Genomic DNA, 20,667 nt, shown 5'->3' with positions numbered 1-20,667 from the left:
TTATTTGCTTTTTACTTTTGGCTGCGTTGGGCCTTTGTTGCTGTGCATGGGCTTTCTCTAGTTGAGGCGAGCAGGGGCTACTCTTCATTGCAGCGCACAGGCTTCTCATTGCGGTGGCTTCTCTTGTTGCAGAGCACCGGCTCTAGGCGCTCAGGCTTCAGTAGTTTTGGCACGCGGGCTCAGCAGTTGTAGCTCGAGGGCTCTAGAGCGCAGAGTCAGCAGTTGTGGCACACGGGCCCAGTTGCTCTGCGGCATGTGGGAATCTTCCTGGACCAGGGCTCGAACCTGTGTCCCCTGCATTGGCAGGCGGATTCTTAACCACTGCGCCACCAGGGAAGTCCTGGATGATTTTTGTATTTTATATATTTTCTGTATTGAAGGAATTTTTTTAATGTATTAGAAAAAGTAACAAAGTTGTTTCCATTTTGGAAAAAAGAAAAAATAAAAGTTTTCAGTGAATTTATTGCGTGCATAGCTAAGAAACCTCAGTGATGCACTTGGCTAAGTTAATCCTTTTGATATTGATTTGCAATTCAGGCTCTAAACACATTCTGATAATTATCATCCTGCGGGTTAAGAAATTCTAAACGTACAATTGAGTTCTAACATTATCTTTCCGTGGATCAATTGAAATACAGAGCTTAGATTAAAATGTGCCATAATGCATATCAAAGAATCCCCTAGAGATTTATATAAGAAACTCTGTATAAGATAATTTGTATTACTTTGAAAATCAGTAGTCATCCGGATTATTGTACTGAGAATGTAGAAAGTTAATTTAGAGGAGAGGGCTTGTTCCATTTCCCAAAGAACTGTCATTTAGCAGGTCTTCACTTCTTTTTTCCCTCCTGTCATAACTGTTCCCTTCGCCTGCTGACACCCTCCCCCTTCTTCCTCCCCCGTTTCACCATATGGCCACCGGCTTCTCCTGGCTGTGCCTGCTTCTCTCTAAACACACCCCTTCTTATTTATCCCTCATTCTTCTTTGGGGCTTCAGAATCTGGGCTATGTGCCAGCCAGCACTGTATTTTTAGCTCAGCGTTATGAAGCCACAGGAATTGGGAATTCCACTAAAAACACTAGCAAACTGTGAACTTGGATGCTGAGGAGCAGGTACTTTTGAAAGGAGCAGCCGTGCGTTCCAGACGGCAGCGTGTGTGTCCGATAACAGACTTCTCCATCAGAGAAGACACAGCTGGAAGCTCCTGTTGTTTGCCTTCTCCCAATGACCGTGTCCCTGGAGGCTCTGCTGCTGCCTTGGGGGTGGGGGTGGGGGCATTGTGTCACAAGTTCTGCACCTAAGCAGGCCTCAGACGTGGATGTTGGGAGTGAGGATGAAATCTTCCAAAATGTGTAGGAATTTGTGGAAACATCCATCACACACTTCCATCCGCTCTCTGGAAAAGACACAATCTCTAGCTTGCATTTCCTGTTATTTTGCTATTATTATTACTTTCTTAAACATTTTTCTGCTGAACATTTTATTTTTCTAATTTATTTATTTTTGGCTGTGTTGGGTCCTCGTTGCTGCGCACGGGCTTTCTCTTGTTGCGGAGCGTGGGCTCTAGGCACGCGGGCTTCGGTAGTTGCGGCACGCGGGCTCAGTAGTTGTGGCTCGTGGGCTCTAGAGCGCAGCCTCAGTAGTTGTGGCACACGGGCTTAGCTGCTCCGCGGGATCTTCCCGGACCAGGGATCGAACCTGTGTCCCCTGCATTGGCAGGATTCTTAACTACTGCGCCACCAGGGAAGTCCCTTATTATTATTATTTTTTTTTGATTTTCAGAGAAGGTGCCAGTTGTAAGTGACGGCTTAAATAATTTGAGTTTTTATAATTCAACCAAGCCAGGAGCAAGGTGAGGGAATCACTTTAACTGTGTTATCATTAGCAACAAATCCAGAGTCCAGCATACTTGATAGATCCTGTGACTAGGTAAGTCTGGAGTCTGGGAGCAGAGTAAAGACAGGTACACCACGAACTGTTCTATAAGGGTGAACTCCTAAGTATCATGTGAGAAGAATGGGTAAAGACTAAGAGAGTTCAGGTGGGGAGATTGGGTGGTTCATGGAAGGGGTGGCATTTGTGTTCTTCCCTTTGGTAGTTTGCCTCCCATGGAAGGGTCCAGTGATGAGTGGTTTGCAGTGTAGGCAGACCGGTTGAGGGTTCTGGGACTGTCTTCCAGATTTTCTTCCCATCCTTTTTGGGGCCTTATCTTCCTTTCGGGCTGGGAATTCTCACCAGCAATGTGTCTGGTACTGAATAGTCCCTTTAAGAATCAGCTTCCAAGCTTCCTACTTCTTAAAACCTTTCTAAAAACAGTGAAATGACCACTGCACTTAGAATAAAATCCAAACTCCTAACCATGGGTTTTGAAGCCAACAGGGGTTTGTCCTTTTTGGCTTTTATACAGGTTATGTCTCCCATCATTCTCTCCCAACCAGTATGTCAATCTCTTATCAGTTTCAGGGCCTTTTTTTTTTTTTTTTTTTTTTTTTTTAAGGTACGCGGGCCTCTCACTGTTGTGGCCTCTCCCGTTGCGGAGCACAGGCTCCGGACGTGCAGGCTCAGTGGCCATGGCTCACGGGCGCAGCCGTTCAGCGGCATGTGGGATCCTCCCGGACCGGGGCACGAACCCACGTCCCCTGCATCGGCAGGCGGACTCTCAACCACTGCCCCACCAGGGAAGCCCAAGGGCCTTTTCTCTCTACTTGAAATAATTGCCAACCTGTTTTAAAAATTGTTATTGTGGTAAAATACACATAATATAAAGTTTACCATTTTAACCATGCTTAAGTGTACAATTCCACGGTATTAAGTGCATTCACAATGTTGTGCAATTAACACTGCTGTCCATTTCCAGAACATTTTCATGATCTCAAAACAGAAACTCTGTACCCATTAAACAAGAACTCCCCATTCCCTCCTCCCTCTAGCCCCTGGTAACCTCTGTTCTACTTTCTGTCTCTGTGAATTTGTATTGTAGGTACCTCATATATGTGGACTCATGCAATACTTGTCTTTTTTATATCTGTTTATTTGACTGAGCATAATATTTTCAAGGTTCATCCATGTTATAGCATGTATCAGAACTTCATTCCTTTTTGTTTCCTTTCAGTTTTATTGAGATATAATTGACACACAGCACTGTATAAGTTTAAGGTGTGCAGCATAATGATTTGACTCACAGACATCATGAAATGATTATCACAATGAGTTTAGTGAGCATTCATCCTCTCATACAGATACAACATTAAAGAAATTAAAAAATGATATTTTTTTCCTTGTGATGAGAACTCTTGGGAATTACTGTCAACAATATTCATATGTCATGTTGTACATTTCATCCCTAGTACTCATTTATCTTATGAGTGAGAGTTTGTACCTTTTGAAGAATATCATTCCTTTTTCAGGCTGAATAATTTTCTACTGTATGTGTACACCACATTTTATTTATTCATTCATCTGTTGAGGGAGACTACCTGCTTTCTGCACAGGAAGCTCCTTCTCATCTTTCAAGTTTCAGCTGAAATGTCGTCTCTGACATTCTCTTGCTTAGTACCCAACACGTAAGTATATTATTTATCACTATTTTCATAGTTTTTATCAATCTGCCCTACTGGGCTGTAAATCTGGGAGCTCAGTGACCATGTAGTCTTCTTCAGTATCATCTCTTCAGCACCTGGCACAGTGCCTGGCATACCTAAGGCCTGTAGAAGCACTGTGAATCACCCCCAAAAGGTGGCCCAGATGATGGCAGGCATAGTGAAATTGGCTTCCGGACTGCGTCCCAGCTTGTCCTGTGGCTGAGCCTTGCTGAAACCCTGGCACGTGGGCTTCAGTCGTTGTGGCTCGTGGGCTTTAGAGCGCAGGCTCAGTAGTTGTTGCGCACGGGCTTAGTTGCTCCACGGCATGTGGGATCTTCCCAGACCAGGGATCGAACCCGTGTCTCCTGCATTGGCAGGCAGACTCTTAACCACTGTGCCACCAGGAAAGCCCTGTTTATTGGTTTTTGATTCAAATGTTCTATTTACAGCTAGAACATTAAAACAAAGAGTTTTAATGTTATTTTTTTTAAAAAAGAAAGATTCCTATGCAGCTCAAAGCATCAAAAACCATTTCACCTCTGTGAATGGAAGATCTTTTTAAGAGACATGCTGATAAACTCGTGTTTTTTTCTTCCAGAACTCATGCTGATAAACTCGTGTTTTTTTCTTCCAGCACTCATGCTTTTACCTACTCTATCACCTCCTCTGCAGTTTCTGAAGTGTTCAGATTCTAGCCGTTTCCATATTAGACACTATTTGTTGACAGTAAGTGTTTTAATGTGAAATGGAAAATTTTCTTTTTCCTCCAAATGATCTATGAATACGATCTGAAGGAAATGTATTATTAGTTGAGGTTAAAGTTCATGGGAAACTTTAGAATAAAAAATCCATCAAAAAGTAACTTTTTTCTCTCTACTGTCTTAAGGGCAAGTACACTTTTTGTTACTGAAGGGCTTAGTTGCAGCCGTTAATAAGCTATGGACACTTTTGAGAATGTGCTTCAGGGAATGCTATAACCCTCCCATTTCCTTCTGATGACTGTGGTAACATTGTCTAAATTCAAGTAGCCACATATTGCGATGTTAGATTCCAACGCCAACATCAGTGATGTACGTAGTTTAATGCCCAAGTGATCCTGGATTGAGGGTCTAACTAAGTTTGGCCAAACTCAGAACATGCCATAAAGTGCATGAAACTTTGTCATAAGGTTACGCTTTCAGCCTTATTCCTTAGGCCATATTTCTTACATATAAACTTCACCAAAATTAATGTTCCTAATGATATTAATAACTCACATGACTACAGGGGATATTCTAAAGATATAGAATATAGACACAGCCCACAAAGAGCTTACTGTTAAGAGGGGAAGAGAATATTTTTATAAATGAAGAAAGTATAGGTATAAATGCTGAATTATCAGATCTAGAACATGAATGTAGTGTAGACTCTGGTATTCATCTGCCTAGACTGTTTGGGCCCTTACCACCTACCGTGTTGTACTAAATTCCAGGTGTTACATAAACCTTCTGATCTGATCCTAAGGCACAATAGAGACTTCTTCCTATTATTGTTGGGTAAAGATGAACACTGGCTTTAATGTGATTTTCTTCCATTTTCGTACTTGTATCTGCCCTTTTACTGGAGTTTTTCATCTAGTAGTTTATTTTTCTTGGAAGATCTTTTTTTTTTTTTCCCTTTGCTCAATATCAATAAGCGGAATAGGTCAATCATTTATTCCCCCAGCATTTGGCAAAATGTCTGCCTCAATTTATAGACATTATTGGTCATTATTTTTTCTTTCTCAGCTTGGTATTTTTTGGTCTCTAAAACAGTCTTGGATTAAGCCTTATTTTACTCTGTTATTTCAGTCATCAATCACATTATTGTGCTGATATGTGTAATAAATAGAAGTCATTGGTGATACAGTCAGTTGTTGATTAGATCCCATAAATTGCCTATACCTTTCATCAAACAGATTTCCTTCTGGAATATTTTCTTGGGTAGAATTTTAAAGCTAGCAGTGAGAATAAACATTTTTACCTTCAAGATATGAAACAGAGTTACAATATCAATGTGGTCCTTGGAACTGGCACAACACATTTACCCCCAGGGAGACAGACCTATTTTGAAGTTGATTATTTGAATAAAATCACAGATAATAGGATACTAAGGAAAAATTCCCAGCCATGTTCATAATTAGTTGACTGTATTCCTGATGCAGATCCAAACGTTGTTAATAATGTAATTAGCCAGAGAAACGTGTGCTTTAATGAACACCCCTATGCATATGCAATACAAAATTTGTGCTGCTTATTATTATTTTTCTTTCCTTTGGATGTTAACTGTTTTTAAATGTCTTCTTTCCTTGCGATAGTGATATCTTTATTACCTATTGCAGTATCTGTTGGATTGATTTTTGAATATGTCTTAATAGGGATCACCTGCTTTCTTGGGTACCATTTGGTCTGAGTAGAAGCGGCAGTGGCTGCCATCTCTCTTAAGCATGGTGGGAATATCTGTGATGGGCTTATGTTCCAGGCAAGACCTGGGCCAGACCCCCATGTCATAGGGTTAAACATCAGTACCAAGAAGACTTCAGGGCAAATACAGTGGCAGAGGAATTCCATTTCCAGCAGCTCTCTTCTCTGGGAAAGTTCTTGGAGACAAGATTGGGACAGAGGGACTTGTCAAAGAACCCTTCCAGACTGATTTAAATGCTTTTTCATGCAACCTTTTCTTCTGAGGTTTTAGCTAAACTATAATATGGTCAGTCCCAGTCAGAGCCTAGAGTGGACCCCTTCAGTGTGAAGCTGCCCAGATATAATGGACCTGGACTTTGGGGTCACAAAAACCATGGTTTGAATACTGGCTCTGCCTTTTTTTTTTTTTTTTTTGGCTGCATTGGGTCTTTGTTGCTGCACACAGGCTTTCTCTAGTCGTGGCGAGCAGGGGCTACTCTTTGTTGCCGTGCGCGGGCTTCTCACTGTGGTGGCTTGTCTGTTGCAGAGCACGGGCTGTAGGTGTGCGGGCTTCAGTAGTTGTGGCACGTGGGCCCAGTAGTTGTGGCTTGCAGGCTCTAGACCGCAGGCTCAGTAGTTGTGGCAGACGGGCTTATTTGCTTTGTGGCATGTGGGATCTTCCTTGACCAGGGCTCAAACCTGTGTCCCCTGCATTGCCAGGCGGATTCCTAACCACTGTGCAACCAGGGAAGTCCCGTGGCTCTGTCTTTTAGTAGTGGTGTAATTTTTGAATGTGACAGACTCTTAGGACCTCCATTTTTGTATCTATAAACTACATGAGAAAAACCCATCTACCTTGCAGTAGGGCTTTCTGTGAGAAATAAATGAGATAGTGTATATCTAATAGACTACCTTGTGTTTAGTAGGATTTTGATGCATGCTATTATAATTAAAATTATTGCAGTTTAAACAGCTTTCCCAGAATTCACTGGTACAAGACTGATATGTATTAGTTTTTGTGGGTCTTTTTCTCAGCTTTCATCTACTTGGTGTCTGGTAGCTATGAGTTACCTCTTTTGGATACAAAATATAGAGGTAATGTGTTCCTGTCTTGTTATATATACTTACAATTTACTGATGTGTGTTTCCTTCCTCAGGAAGGAAGTAACATATATTGCATCTTGAACAATGATAAAATAGTAGCAAGCTACCAGTGAACAACTCTTTATTATTTACTATGTAAAAACTACTATTGTAAGTAGGCATTGTGGGGAAGCAAGGGATTATAAGATAAAGATTCTGCCCTTTAGGAACTGTCCATATATTTGGGAAGACATAGTCATTAAAACAAACCCACAGGGGGCTTCCCTGGTGGCGCAGTGGTTGAGAGTCCACCTGCCAATGCAGGGGACACGGGTTCGTGCCTCAGTCTGGGAAGATCCCACATGCCGCGGAGCGGCTGGGCCCATGAGCCATGGCCGCTGAGCCTGCGCGTCTGGAGCGTGTGCTCTGCAACAGGAGAGGCTGCGATAGTGAGAGGCCCGCATACTGCAAAAAACAAAACAAAAAACCCACAAAATCCTCAAGGAGGAAATAAAGGTCACATGAATAGGATAGATAAGTATTTTGATTCTACTGCTTCTCTCACTCTCACATCCAGTCTATCACCAAGAACCTTGTTCTGCTTCCAAGATGCATCTCGAATCCATCCTCTTCCTTCCATCTCCGCCATCACCTCTCAAGTGCATCCAAGACCTCATCTCTCCTTCTGTTGGGCTACTGCTGTAGACACTAACCAACCTCTCCTTTTACTCCTGTTCTCCCATCCCTCATCTACCTAACAGTCAAAATGGTCTTTTAAAAATCTGTCAGATTATTTCATTCCCTCGCTTAAAATCCTCCAATGGCATTCCACGGCTTTTAAATAAAACCCAGGCTCTTTCCTAAGGCTTACAAGGCCCTCTGTGACCTGGCTCTGGTCTTCTCTGCACCTTCATCTCATGCCACTCTCCCTCTTGCTAACTGTGCTCCAGCCAACAGGTTGCATTTCCCTTTCTGGAGCATATCAAGAGCTTTCTCGCCTCAGGGTCTTTGCATTGGCTATTTCATTTGATTGAAATGTTCTTCCTCTGGTCCTGGACAGGACTGGTTCATTCTCATCCTTCAGGTCCTAACTCTGATGTTACCTCCTCAGAGAGCTCAAACCGTTCCTGACCACTCTATTTAAAAAGTCTTTCCTATCCTATCACGTTATCTTTCCTCCTACATAACATTTACTACAATCTGCAATTACCTTGTTGATTTATTTTTTTGTCTAATTATTCTCCCCCTAAGTTCTGCAAGGGCAGTGATATTTTCCATTTTGTTCTCTGCTATAGTGACCAGCATAGTGTCTGGCATGTACTAGGTGCTCAGTAAATATATGAATAAATGAACAAATGAACATAGGCCACGAAACTTCAGAGGAAGAAGGGATCCCTGTATTAGTCATGGAGCAGATTCATCACTGGGAAGGATTTTGCTAGGTCTGAGGGAGATAAGAGTGTACCTCGAGGAGAGAGAGAGGATGAGCAAGGTGGAAGGGGGTAGAAAGGGGGCATATACTGTAGGTTTTCAGAGATGGAGCTGCTCTTGAGAGGCAGTGGGTGTAGGAGAAGGAATCTGAAGGATGTGGATTCTGCTCCTAGCCATCACATGACTACCTATGTGACTTTAGATGTTTTATTTAACCATGTTGAGCCATTTTACCTGTAAAATGGGGGAAATAATCTCTCCACGGAGGGTTACTGTAAGAAGTAATGATATATACTTGGGGCCCTATTGGGATGCATATGATGCTAAATGGTAGCTATTCATACCAATATTTAATTTAGATTCTCAGCTGCGGGTATGCATACATATCAAATTTGCAGCTTTGTAGAAATGTGGATGCCAAGAACCCAACTCAGTACTACTCATTCAGAAGAGTTATCTCTGGGTGAGGGTGGGGATGTGTGTGTGAGACTCCAGCATGGATGATTTTTCAAAAGCTCCCCAGCTGATTCAGATTGTATAGCTATTGTTTAGAACCATGTGTTTAATCCAAACCACTCCGGAATCCTCTCTAAATATCTCCTGCCAAGGGACTGTCCAACTCAAATAGCTCTGCGATGGGAACTCACAGAGTTGGGTCCAGATTGCCTACCACTGGACATCTACCTGAGTCCCTAGAGAACAGGCTATTGATTTCTTATCTACCCCCAAGTTAATATTAATTTTAAAAAATCTTGGGACTTCCCTGGTGGTGCAGTGGTTAAGAATCCGCCTGCCAATGCAGGGTACACAGGTTCGATCCCTGGTCCCTGAAGATCCCACATGCTGGGGAGCAACTAAGCCCGTGCGCCACAACTACAGAGCCTGTGCTCTAGAGCCTGCTCACCGCAACTAGAGAAAGCCTGCGTGCAACAACGAAGACCCAACACAGCCAAAAAAAAATCTTGTCGTCCCAGCTAAAGCCACCATGCCTTCTATTATTCTTGGTGATGTCCAATATAGGAGCCAATTTAGTTATCTTCTGTACTCTTATTCCTTTGGTATCTATGCTTCTCCCCTAATCCGACTATCTGTCACCAGGTTCCCTCCCATATCTCTCCAATATGCTGTTTAGAATTCCAGCTTCAAGGTCCATAGACCTGCATAAACCTACACCCTCAATCTATTCACTGATGATCCCTCTAATTTCCTGCTGTAACTGAACCCTGGCTTAAACTAGATGTTTTTGATGTCAACAATCACTGGGCAGTCTTAGGAAACATTAACCACCTGTTCGGTTGGTTGCTCATGTACACACAAATATACTCATGTCTTGGAATGTTTTGGGCCAGTAAACATGTCTAAAGGTTTGATGTTGGGAAAACATTCTGAGGGCCAAGGGGTCTTGTCTTGTGTCTGGTCAACATGTATGAGAAGGGAACAAATTCCTATGAGCAAACATGGGACTTGAGAGATAGATAGGGTTGGAGGATTTATTTAATGACCACCTCATTCTGGTCCCATAACTGCTCAGGATTTGCATCTGCACTGACCAGAGCTTAACTCTTTTTTGAAAAATCTCAGAGCCAAGTGACTGGTCAGGTGGGTTGAGCTGTTATATTGAGAGTCTTATGATAACTCCAATGACAACAGATGAAACCCTGCTCCCAGAGGCCTCCCTCAGGGAAGTAACTCTGGGGTTCTAGAACAGACCAAACATCCATAAGGGGTTGGAGAAGAGTACAATTACAGTAAATCCGCCAATTCTGTATCAGAAGCTCATTTAAGAGAAGCCACATATTTCTAATGCTGTGAATGGTTAATGGGGAGTTGGGAACAGATCATAACATTTTCTCTGTTTTTGTATGCTTTATCTCCATAAATGGACTCATATTTTAAAAGTCTGGATATCAAGAGTGCTTAATTTTCTTGGCTTTCTGCAGATGGGGGAGAAAACTAAAAATCAGAATGAAGGCCAAAAGTTATGTATTTTTCTTTCTGGATTTAGGTATAACTGGATTACATTTGCAATTATTATGACTACTTTACTTTATATTTTATATTTATTACGTTTTCTTGAATAAAATTGTGTCTATGAGCTCCCCACTGCTGTATGGGAAATTTAGCATGTTTTATTTCTTCTCTTCACTTCGCTGCTCAGATTTTATTGAAATAGTTTGGAATTTAATTTTCAAATTATTAATTTTTTCACATTTTTCAGCCTTTAGTTCTAGAATCCTTTATTGCTAGTTCTATCCAGCTCTACAGTCACACTTAAATGATTATGGAGACTTACCTGTACATCCTGCTGGTTTCATTGCTCACTAATGTTTCTTCTAAAGCCCTGTCCTTCTCCTTTCTTAGGGTATTTATTCTGATTCATTTTTTGTTGTTGTTGGTCTGAGGTTATTTTTAAACTTTTTTCCAGAAAAGATACATGTATAGATTTTTTAAAAATTGTAAATATCTGAAAATGACTCTTTTATTCTTATATGAAGTAGAGTTTGGCTGGGTCTAAAATGGTAATGTCATAATCCTTGTCCTTCAGATTGTTTTCTGTAAATATTCCAGTGTCTTCTGGTAGTCAGAGTTGCAGAGAAGAAATTTCATGTCAATTTTATAATTCCAGGTTTGTCTCCCTCTATGCAACTGATTTATTTTTCTTTGAAAGGTACATATATATTGAATGTTTAGACTATAAATACTTTCCCCATTAATTTGCTTTAAAAAGTCCAGAGATTTTGTATATATTTCATTTACTCTTCAGTTAGCAAAAAAAAAAAAAAAAAAAAAAAAAAGAAACTACATTTGCATTATTATCTACTCAGGAGTTAATGATCTGAAGATACATACTAAAAGGTACCAGAAAATCTTAATATGTAAAATAACCCTGAGATGGATTATTTCATTGACCAAGGAATTCTCTATAGTATAAATAATCTCATAATTGGAATATTTTCTATACATGCATGTTTATAAATTTTATTAAACTCAGGGATCTCTATTTTCCTTACTTCTGAACAATCTTATTTTAAATACCTGCAACTGGATTATTTGATGGGGTTAGTGTTTTCTCTTCTCCCATATGACTGGACTCTATCATTACTAAATATTTATTTCTAAAAGGTGAATTATGGTGTAGAAGTCATGGGTCATAACAAGTGCTGTGCTACTTCCCATTGCAGAAATCGACTGTGGCCGCCCTCCGGAAGTGCAGCACGCGGTCCTGGTGGGGAATCACAGCTCCAGCCTGGGCGGTATGGCTCACTATGTCTGTCAAGAGGGCTTTGAGAGCCCTGGAGGAAAGATCACTTCTGTTTGCACGGAGAAAGGGATCTGGAGAACAAGTACTTTGTCATGCACAGGTATAGACTCCATTCTGTGGGTCTCCTGTCTCGTGGAAGCAAACAGCAGAACCTAAAACCTTCGATTGCTTACCCTGTATACTGCCCTGGCTGTGCCATTTACCTGGGCAGGTACCTGGCTTTAGGTTTGTCAGCCAAACCCTGAAGATTCAGAGGGTGGATTGGGAAAATAAGTTGGACAGGAAATTTTATGCATCTAATCTTTTGAAACCCACCTTAAATCACAGTGATTCCTCTCTCTTCTGCTTGGTTGCCAGAGATATTTTTCGCCATGAACCATTTTCTCAGGGGGGAATACTTAAAAGTCCTAATTAAGCACATGTTGACAGCTTTTCAGAGAGAAGGTGGTGTAATGTATATCGAGGTTTTTAATGTTTATTTTTAATTGTGGTAAAATATGAGCAACATAAAATCTACCATCTTAACGATTTTTTCAGTGTTAAGTATATTCACGTTGCACAACCAATCTCCAGAACTTTTTCATGTTGAAAAACTGAAACTCTATACGGGTTAAACAGTAACTCCCTACTTCCCCCTTCCCACAGCTTCTGGTACCACCATTCTGCTTTCTGTTTCTATGAGTTTGACTAATTGACCTCATGTAAGCAGAATCATGTAGTATTTATCCTTCTGTGACTGGTTTATTTCACTTAACATAATGTACTACAGGTTCATTCATGTTGCTGCCAATGGTGGGATTTCCTTCTTTTTTTTCTGGCTGAATAGTATTTTGTAGTATATATATAAACATTATGCTTATCAATTCATCCATTGATGGATGAATTGTGTTGCTTCCACCTTTTGGTTATTGTGAATAATGCTGCTGTGAGCACGGGTATACAAATATCTCTTTGAGACCTTGCTTTCAATTCTTTTGGATATATACCCCCAAATGAAATTACCGGTGAGAAGGAGTTTTGATACTTCAGTACATATTCTAGCAGTGCCATGTGTTAGCTGTGTGTCATTAGGTAAAGCATTATTCTCTCAGAGCCTCAGTTTCCTCATCTATAAAGGGGAGAAAATAAAACCTGTTTTTCCTACCTCAAATAGTTGTTGAGAGGAAATCAAATGAGATAATCTATGGGGAGCATTTTGAAGTTTAAACCACTGTGCACATGTTAGGTCTTTTACTGAAATTATTAACCTTGCTTGAAAAGGATCTTCTCACGAGTCAGAAGTGTAGACTTCCACATGCTTTATTTCACACCTCGGCCTCCAAGAAATAAGATGGGAAAAGGCAATGGTTCTTAGGTTTGTGGTGGTTGGCCGTGGGTGTGACAGATGGTTGTCACCTGGTCTTGAATGGCTCTGGGAATTTATTTCAAGCTGTTAACTTGCTTGGCTCTGAAGACAGATCTCTGAAGAGTGAAATCTCTAGGTAGCTTTGGTCTAGGTCTCTGGCTTGATTTTGTAGCAGAATTACGGAAGAATGTCTTAGGTGTTGCCAATCAAAGTTTTCCATAGGAAAGTCTAACCAGAGCAAATACCACATGTGGACTGCTGGTGATTATTTGTCCACAGAGGAATGGTTCATGACCGCCTTGGGGTTAGGAATTTGATGAAATCTCTCAATTTGTTCAGTAGATGTTTATTTAGCATACACTATGTGTGAGGTACTTTGCTGGACACTACCTTCTTGGAATTTACAGGGCAATAGGGTAAATAGACTTTTCTCCAAAGAAATGCACATACGGATATACATATAATATTTTACAAAATCATGGACCTCTGAAGGCCTTGGGTAAAGCATCTCTGGAGTAGATGAAGAACTTAGCTCTGCTGCTGAGGCCCTGCCTGTGCCATGCATTTCCCACATTCAGTTAATCTCCACCACAACTGCAGCAGGCTGTAGGCTAGAGATTGCAATCATAGTAACAAGGAGGGGCAGACACGGATGAGAACCCAGAGATCGAGTTCGGCCTTCTCTTAGGTCCCATTGACTTGCCGAACTTGCACAGAGAAGCAAGGGCAAACCTGTAACTAACGCCAAGGACTCCAGAGTCCCAGTCTTCATACTTGGGGACATTGAGAAGAGCTAATGCCGTTTTGAACCAGACTGATAGTCATTCCAAACTATTATTGCACCTCCAGCAGCACCTCTAAGAGTTATTTGGAGGAAGTGAGGCAGCTGCCTCGTGGGTTGCTGAATTCAACATCTGGGGAGGTGGTCTTGGCCCAGAGCTACCTATGGAATCCCTTGGTCAGAGAGCTGGGCCTAGCTTCTGGACCCTCAGCCATTTTCTTCATTGTTCAAGCTGCTGTGCCTCCACCATTCAGAATTCAGTGGGGGTACCAGGATTAGTCACTCCATGAAAAACCAGTGGATCTGCATGGGGCATAGTAAGCTATTAATTAGCTGATGCTTATAGAGCACTTTGAAGAACAAACATGTTATGTAACTGCTAATTATAATTACCAACCTCAGCCTGCCACCGTTCACAAAGTCTGTGGCTCCAGCTGCAGCTGTTTCCATGGGTTTATGCAAGCTTTGATTTAAGGAGAGAAAAGGCTTTCTCCCTGAGGGCTGTGATCTTTCTGAGAGGAGGCCTCTATGCCCTCCATCAAGATTGGCAGCTAAATTCAATTTCCGCAGATAAAGGGGGCGATTTACATGCTGATTAATTCATGGCACAGTGCACATGATCGCTGGGTAGGTAGGTACGAGAGGCTTCTGGAACTGTAGTGAGAGATGCCGATTACCATGGCTCTTGCTCAGCTGCCCTCCCTTCCTTCTTTTTCCTGTTTTTCACCAATTTCTTCACACCTCCCCTTCTGTCCCAAATCTCTCTTGTGTATTTTGTATTTACCTCCTTCAATGTTCACTTTTGGGTTTTTTCCCCATCTTCTTTTACGTTTCTGCCTAACCTGTGAATGCCTTGTACCCCTGTCCTTTGTTTTCATTCTGTTTACCCATCTTTTTATACATGAGTGTTTCATTCTAAATAGAATAATTTATCTTCACTTTACGTGAGTTGTTGTTAGTTAAAAATATTTTTGGAGTCCCTATTTCTTTGGATTAATAGGACAGATCTGTGTGTATGTGTATATATACACACACACACACACACACACACATATATTTAATTTTATTGAAGTATAGTTGATTTACAATGTTGTGTTAATTCTGCTGTACAGCAAAGTGATTCAGTTAGATCTGTATATGTTTTTAATGGAGTGTGAACTCTGGCAAGGTGGTGGGACTTTTTTTTTTTTTTTTTTTTTAAGGCCAGTTTAGACTGGAAACTCCAGAGAGCTGAGAATTAGGCAATTACTTTAGTGTCTGGAAAAACCCCAAGTGGAAGCTTGATGTTCAGTGAGTCGGTTTACCTCAAGATCAAAGGGACTGATTCATTCTTGATAAGACTGTCCCTGGCTTTCATTCTGCACAGGTCGTTTGGCTTTTTACGTTTAGAATCTGAGTTAATAATGATGAAGTTGACGCTCACTCACTCCAGGCTCTCTAAAGAGCAACATCTCTATGGAAACACAGACTGGCTGCTGGGATCCTTTCTGGGCCCCTCACCCGACTCAGGGACCGAGTCCAAATGCCTCCAGGCCTCCTGTTAGCTCCTGCCCCTTCTGTTTTGTTGTTGATCCTCCTCTTCAGCCCAGTGAGTGCTCACTTGCAGCTAGACAGATTTCAGATAGAAGAGAAAGGTCAGCTGGAATAAATGGGCATATTTATGCAAATAGCCACATGGCTGGGATTTGTTTGAATCTGTGCATACTGTTTAGACCGTCAAGCATTATAGCTACCATTGATCGTGCACCCACTTAAACACCCACGGCTCTGCTAGGAGCCTTGATGCTTGATTTCATTTTGTCCTCAGAAAAACCCTGTGAAGTATTGATATTTTCATTTCATAGATGAGTAATCTGAGACTCAAAAAAGTTACACAACTTTCACAGGGTCTTTCAATGACTAGTAAATGGCAGAGACAGAATTTGAACTCAGGCCTTTAAACCTGGAAAGCCCACGATCTGTCTCCTGCCACTTTCCTAAGCTTGAATTATTTGTAGACCACCCTGACAATGTTTGCCAGAACAAAAGTATTTTTTAATTTAATAAGTTTCTTAAAACGACTTACGTTTAAAACTTAAATTTTTAATTTAAATTTATTGATCAAAGACACAGTAATATATGTGATATCATGAGTTTGATGAACACCTGGGTTTTTTCAAATATACACAAAAATCAATACAAAGCAAACATATAAAAATGTATTCATGTGCCACCAAAAAATCATCCTAAAGTGTATAACGCATTTTAGGAAAGCACTACTTTAAGCCATGCTGCTTCTACCTATTTTATGTGACCCTAATGACTTAAAAAGAAGAAAGGAAGCATAGCAAAACTCTTATAGCCAAACATGCATTTATTCAAAGTTGTCACCTTGGGAAGCCATACCCTCATTTCAGTGATGCTGCTATTATCAAAGTGTGTTGGTTTTGTAATCTATTTGGGAATTGCCTTTGGAGGTAGTTTATGAGTCATATTAGAAGACTGGTCATATCACTTTTGAAATCAGTTACTAGAAATGACATTGAGCTTGACATTCTGTTAAGGTCTCTTGAATTTATTCTGTAGGACCTTTTACTGTTTTCAAAAGTAGAGAAAATGGATATAAAATTGGAAACCAAGAGTGTGCACTAGACTAGGCCCTGCCCACAATGGGACTTCTGAGAGAGTAGTCTGTGCTCACTGTCTCTGTCCCCTCCCACCCTGTTCTCTTCTGAGCTTCCTGAAGGAGAATCAGGCGTCCAACACCCCACTTCACTGCCGCTCTCTCTCAAGGTCACTAAAGACCACCTGTCAAATTCTTGTTCTAGGGTCAGTCCTCCTTCCTCTTAACCTTTCCACAACATTTAGCATTGTTGATTATCTATCCATACATTTATCCATCTATTCAACCAGTCTACCAAATGATAAATATTTAAAAAATATCTATGTCCAACCAACTGTATTAGTTTCTGGGGATGGAGAGATAGATAGATCTTGTCTTCGCTGTCATAGAGCTTACATTCAGGAGAGATAGACATTAAATAACTAATTACAAAATTATTTAGTTACAAACATGATGAGTACCACAGAGAAATACTGGATGCTAATAGAATACTAAAATACAAAACTTGATATATGTACATTTATACACACACACACACGCACGCACCCATGCACCACATGCAGAATCTAAAGCAAAGCAAAGGTACTTTATAACCCACGGAGGCTTTGGTCCCCAAAGTCCAATGCAGAGTTCAGTTGGATGCTGTGGGGGCCTACTTTGTTTAGGCCAGAGAAGCCTAAACGTCCTACAACTGGACAAGGCAGAGACCTGCTCTGCCTGCCTCTGTCCAAAGTCAGACCTCAGATCTGATCATGGCACCACGTGCCCTCCACTGGGGAAGAAAGAGCCATATGAGAGAAGAGCAAGAGGTCGAGCCCCCAGTGCTTATGTTTTGCTCCAGGCCCTTCTGGGGTGGGAGTGAGGAGGTTGGGGGGATTGGTGAGAAGGAAGGGAGAGAACGTTCGAGGAAGCAGACACTCCTTCAGATCTTCTCTTTCCTTGACTCTCGAGGCATCACACTCTCCCAGCCAACCTCCGACCTCCTTCTGCATTCCTCTTTCTCCTCTAGTTTCCCCTTTGGTTTCCATGTGTCCCAGTGCCCTGCTATCATGCCACCTGCTCTCTATGTCCTACCTGGGCGTGTCACCTGCACCCAGGGCTTCAACTACCATCTACCCATTGATGACCTTCAAGACTGTTTTTTTCACCCAGGTAGATTAACTCAGACTTAGCACGTTCTAAACACAATTCGTTCGTCTCTTTCTCACAAACCCAGTCTGCTTCCTCCTATATTTCTTATGAGTACAGTAGAAGGCGATCTATTCAGACTCTCAGGCTCAGAGACTGGCAGTCAGCCTAGACTCCTTATCTCGCCTCCTACTGCTTTCCTTCAGAATTGCTCACGGTTTTACATACAGTGCCCTGATTTCATCTTTTCACCTTTTTGCTGAATAACTACTTTAGTGCAAAGGCTCTGGGCTTTGGAGTCTGGCAGGTCTAGCTTTGAATCCTGACTTCACTGCTTACTAGCTGTGTGACCTTTGGCAGGTTACTTAACTTCTCTAAGCCTCAGGCCTGTAAAACGGACACGATAATGTCAAATTCATGGTGTTATTTTGAAGATTAGATGAATGATACATTTAAAGTACTGTACATGCTATCTGGCCCATAGTAACAACTCAATAAATGTTCACTCATTATTGATTTTATGATTGCCTCCTATGACTGCTGGGAAAATGTGATCAAATCTATAAAGACCTATGTATCACTGTTGGATGTATTGTAATCACTGAGTAAAGGGTATCACATTCTTTCCTTGTGACCTCCAGTGTTGCCTTCAAAATACACCAGAGTTATCTTTCTAAAAAAAGAAGTCCCCATCATCTTCCTGCTTTTAGCTCTCCAAGGCTTGTCGGAGTAAGTCTGCGCTTAGTCTAGCGAGCAGGTCTTCCCAAGCCTGATCCCTTCCTCTCTCTGCAACCTCACTTCCCCTCTTTCCTCCTCCCCAGCACGTTACACGTCTCTGTCGCCACTCTGAATCTGCCACACCCTTTACACTTGCAGGCATTGGACCTGCTGTTCTGTCTTCTGTCTTCCTCACTCTTCAGCCATTCAGCCTTGAAGGTCATGCCCCCCACGAAGCCAGCTTCCCCAGGTCTTCCAGTGAGAGTTGGTGGCTTCTTTCTCTATACCCTGTGGTACTTGTGTGCAACTTTGTTCTGATATTTATCAAGTTGTAATTTTTCTGCTTCTATGTTTGCTCCCTCCGCTAGAAGCCAGGACTTCTGATCATCGTCACAGCCCAGTGCCTGGCATGGGAGGATGCTTGGCATTCGATAATCGTTCAGTTCAGGGTCACTGGTGAATAAAGTGCCGTGGAGTCAGTTCCAAAGAGAACTTCCAGAAATGTTTTCAGTTTTCGGTACTATTAGCATTAGGGCGTAGCCTCCCAAGTCATCTCTTTTAAAGGGGCAGCATGGATATGGATGTTTAATAGCTGATACATTTATAACGAAGTCTTTGCAGCTGATTCGTAGACACCTGGAGGGAAAAGCAACTGGATTTTGTTATACTACTCCTTGGGATGAAATAGCTGACATCCCTATAATCAGATCTGGGTCCCTCTGTGCAGAGAGCATGGCACAGCCTGGAGGCAGATAGCATTTTTGAGATGTTATTTGCAGTTGTCATAGTGAATGAGCAAAAAGGAAGAACAAGAAAGGAAACTTTCATGTTTCCTTTCTAATCTCTGCTTGGGTGGCAAAGAGGTCCCGAGTGGGAAGGAAATGTGCTTTACTGGCAACTCAGAGAGAAGGTGGGGGGTGGGATGTTTCCTTTTCCTTCTGGACCAGGGGGTGAGTATCAGAGGGATGTGGGAATGAGCAGAGGAGTCTAGAACTCTAGGGCTTTGAAGGTCAGTGGAGAGGGAAAGGGCCAGGAATATTTGGGGCTTGTTCAAGCTGATAAAAGACTGGTGCCAACATCATCATTATGCTACCCAAGGAGGTGAGTGGATAGGTCTTTGCATCTATCAGGATACCCATGTCCACAACTGGAGTATTTCTTTGATTTCAAATTATCTGTGCTCCAGGGAGAAACACTGATGTAGAGACCCAGGGGTGCTTTAGACAGCCATTGGTGATCCTCAGGTGTCTCTCCAGAAGTTTGCCTGTTTTCCTCTCTCTGCCTCCATTTATTCCCACTTATAGTCAGCTGACCTGGGCTTACCCAAGACCAGGTAATGTGTGACATAGAATCTCGGCAATGCTGCTGAAGGGATGATTTAGTAAAGATATAAAATCTTCCATAGGCAAAGAGAGCAGTAGACTAGGGTCTGTCTAAAGATAGTATTGGTTCTGAGTAGAGGAGAAATTAGTCAACCCTACAGGTGCCTGAGGTGCAGGCTCCCTTTCCCACTTGGAGGCTGAGAAGAGATTTACTAGAAGGGAAGGATGGGAGCTGAGATGAAGAGAGGCGTCTTCTGGGGCGGAGACTTATCTTTCTCAGCCTTCTTGATGGGAGTCTTACCTTGGGTTTCCCAGAAAGCAGGGCCTGAGGCAGAGGGTTATATTTTTTCACAGTAGGGCATGCTATCCCAGGAGGCAGGAGTGAGGGCCAAGGTGAGGAGAGCAGGGAAGGAGGCAGAGCCAGTGTGAGGACGCCTTGTTGCAGTGGCCTCGCTGAGTGCAAGTATCGCTCCATCGGTGCGACAGCGCCCCGAGAGGTCTTTGTAGGTCTGCCCTTCAAGGGGAAGAAAGATAAGGGGCAGACTTATCTAGTACCTCCTGTCCCCCAGGAGGTGTTAATGCCCCCCCCCACTTCCAGGTTGCATGTGCTAGGGTGTGCAGCAGGGAAGCCCCAGCATGGGAGACAATGCACGGTCATGGTATCAAAGCCCACACAGGGCTGGAACAAGGAACAGGAGAAGCTGAGAGGTTCTAGAACATCCACAAGGGATGTCTGATTCAATGGGGAAGCTTGAATTTGGGCTGAGGAACATTCCTGTGTGGTGAGGTGATGATTCCCTTCTCCAGAGGTGATGGTTTGGTAACTTCTACCCGCAGGGAATTTTATTCCTTTTGATGTTGGTGTAAGTGAAATTTTTTTTTTAATTTCCTTTTTGGATTGTTCCTTGCTAGTGGACAGAAATGCAATTGATTTTTGTACGTTGACCTTGTATCCTGCAACCTGGCTGAACTCCTTTCTTAGCTTTGTGTGTGT

The 20,667-nt window shown here is 42.1% G+C and overlaps 1 protein-coding gene across 1 annotated transcript in view; it reads left to right on the top strand.

Annotated features, from left to right (window-relative positions):
* SUSD1 (sushi domain containing 1) overlaps positions 1 to 20,667 on the top strand; it is a 116,403-nt gene that overhangs the window by 26,370 nt on the left and 69,366 nt on the right. Inside the window, exon 6 of the mRNA XM_060101326.1 lies at positions 11,699 to 11,878. Coding sequence (XP_059957309.1) covers positions 11,699 to 11,878 — 180 coding nt within the window. The remainder of the gene's footprint in view (positions 1 to 11,698; positions 11,879 to 20,667) is intronic.

The sequence above is a fragment of the Mesoplodon densirostris genome, chromosome 6, assembly GCF_025265405.1.
Source record: "Mesoplodon densirostris isolate mMesDen1 chromosome 6, mMesDen1 primary haplotype, whole genome shotgun sequence".
Lineage (NCBI taxonomy): Eukaryota > Metazoa > Chordata > Mammalia > Artiodactyla > Ziphiidae > Mesoplodon > Mesoplodon densirostris.
The sequence above is the reverse complement of the archived record's forward strand: the minus strand, read 5'-3'. Positions and strand labels throughout refer to the sequence as shown.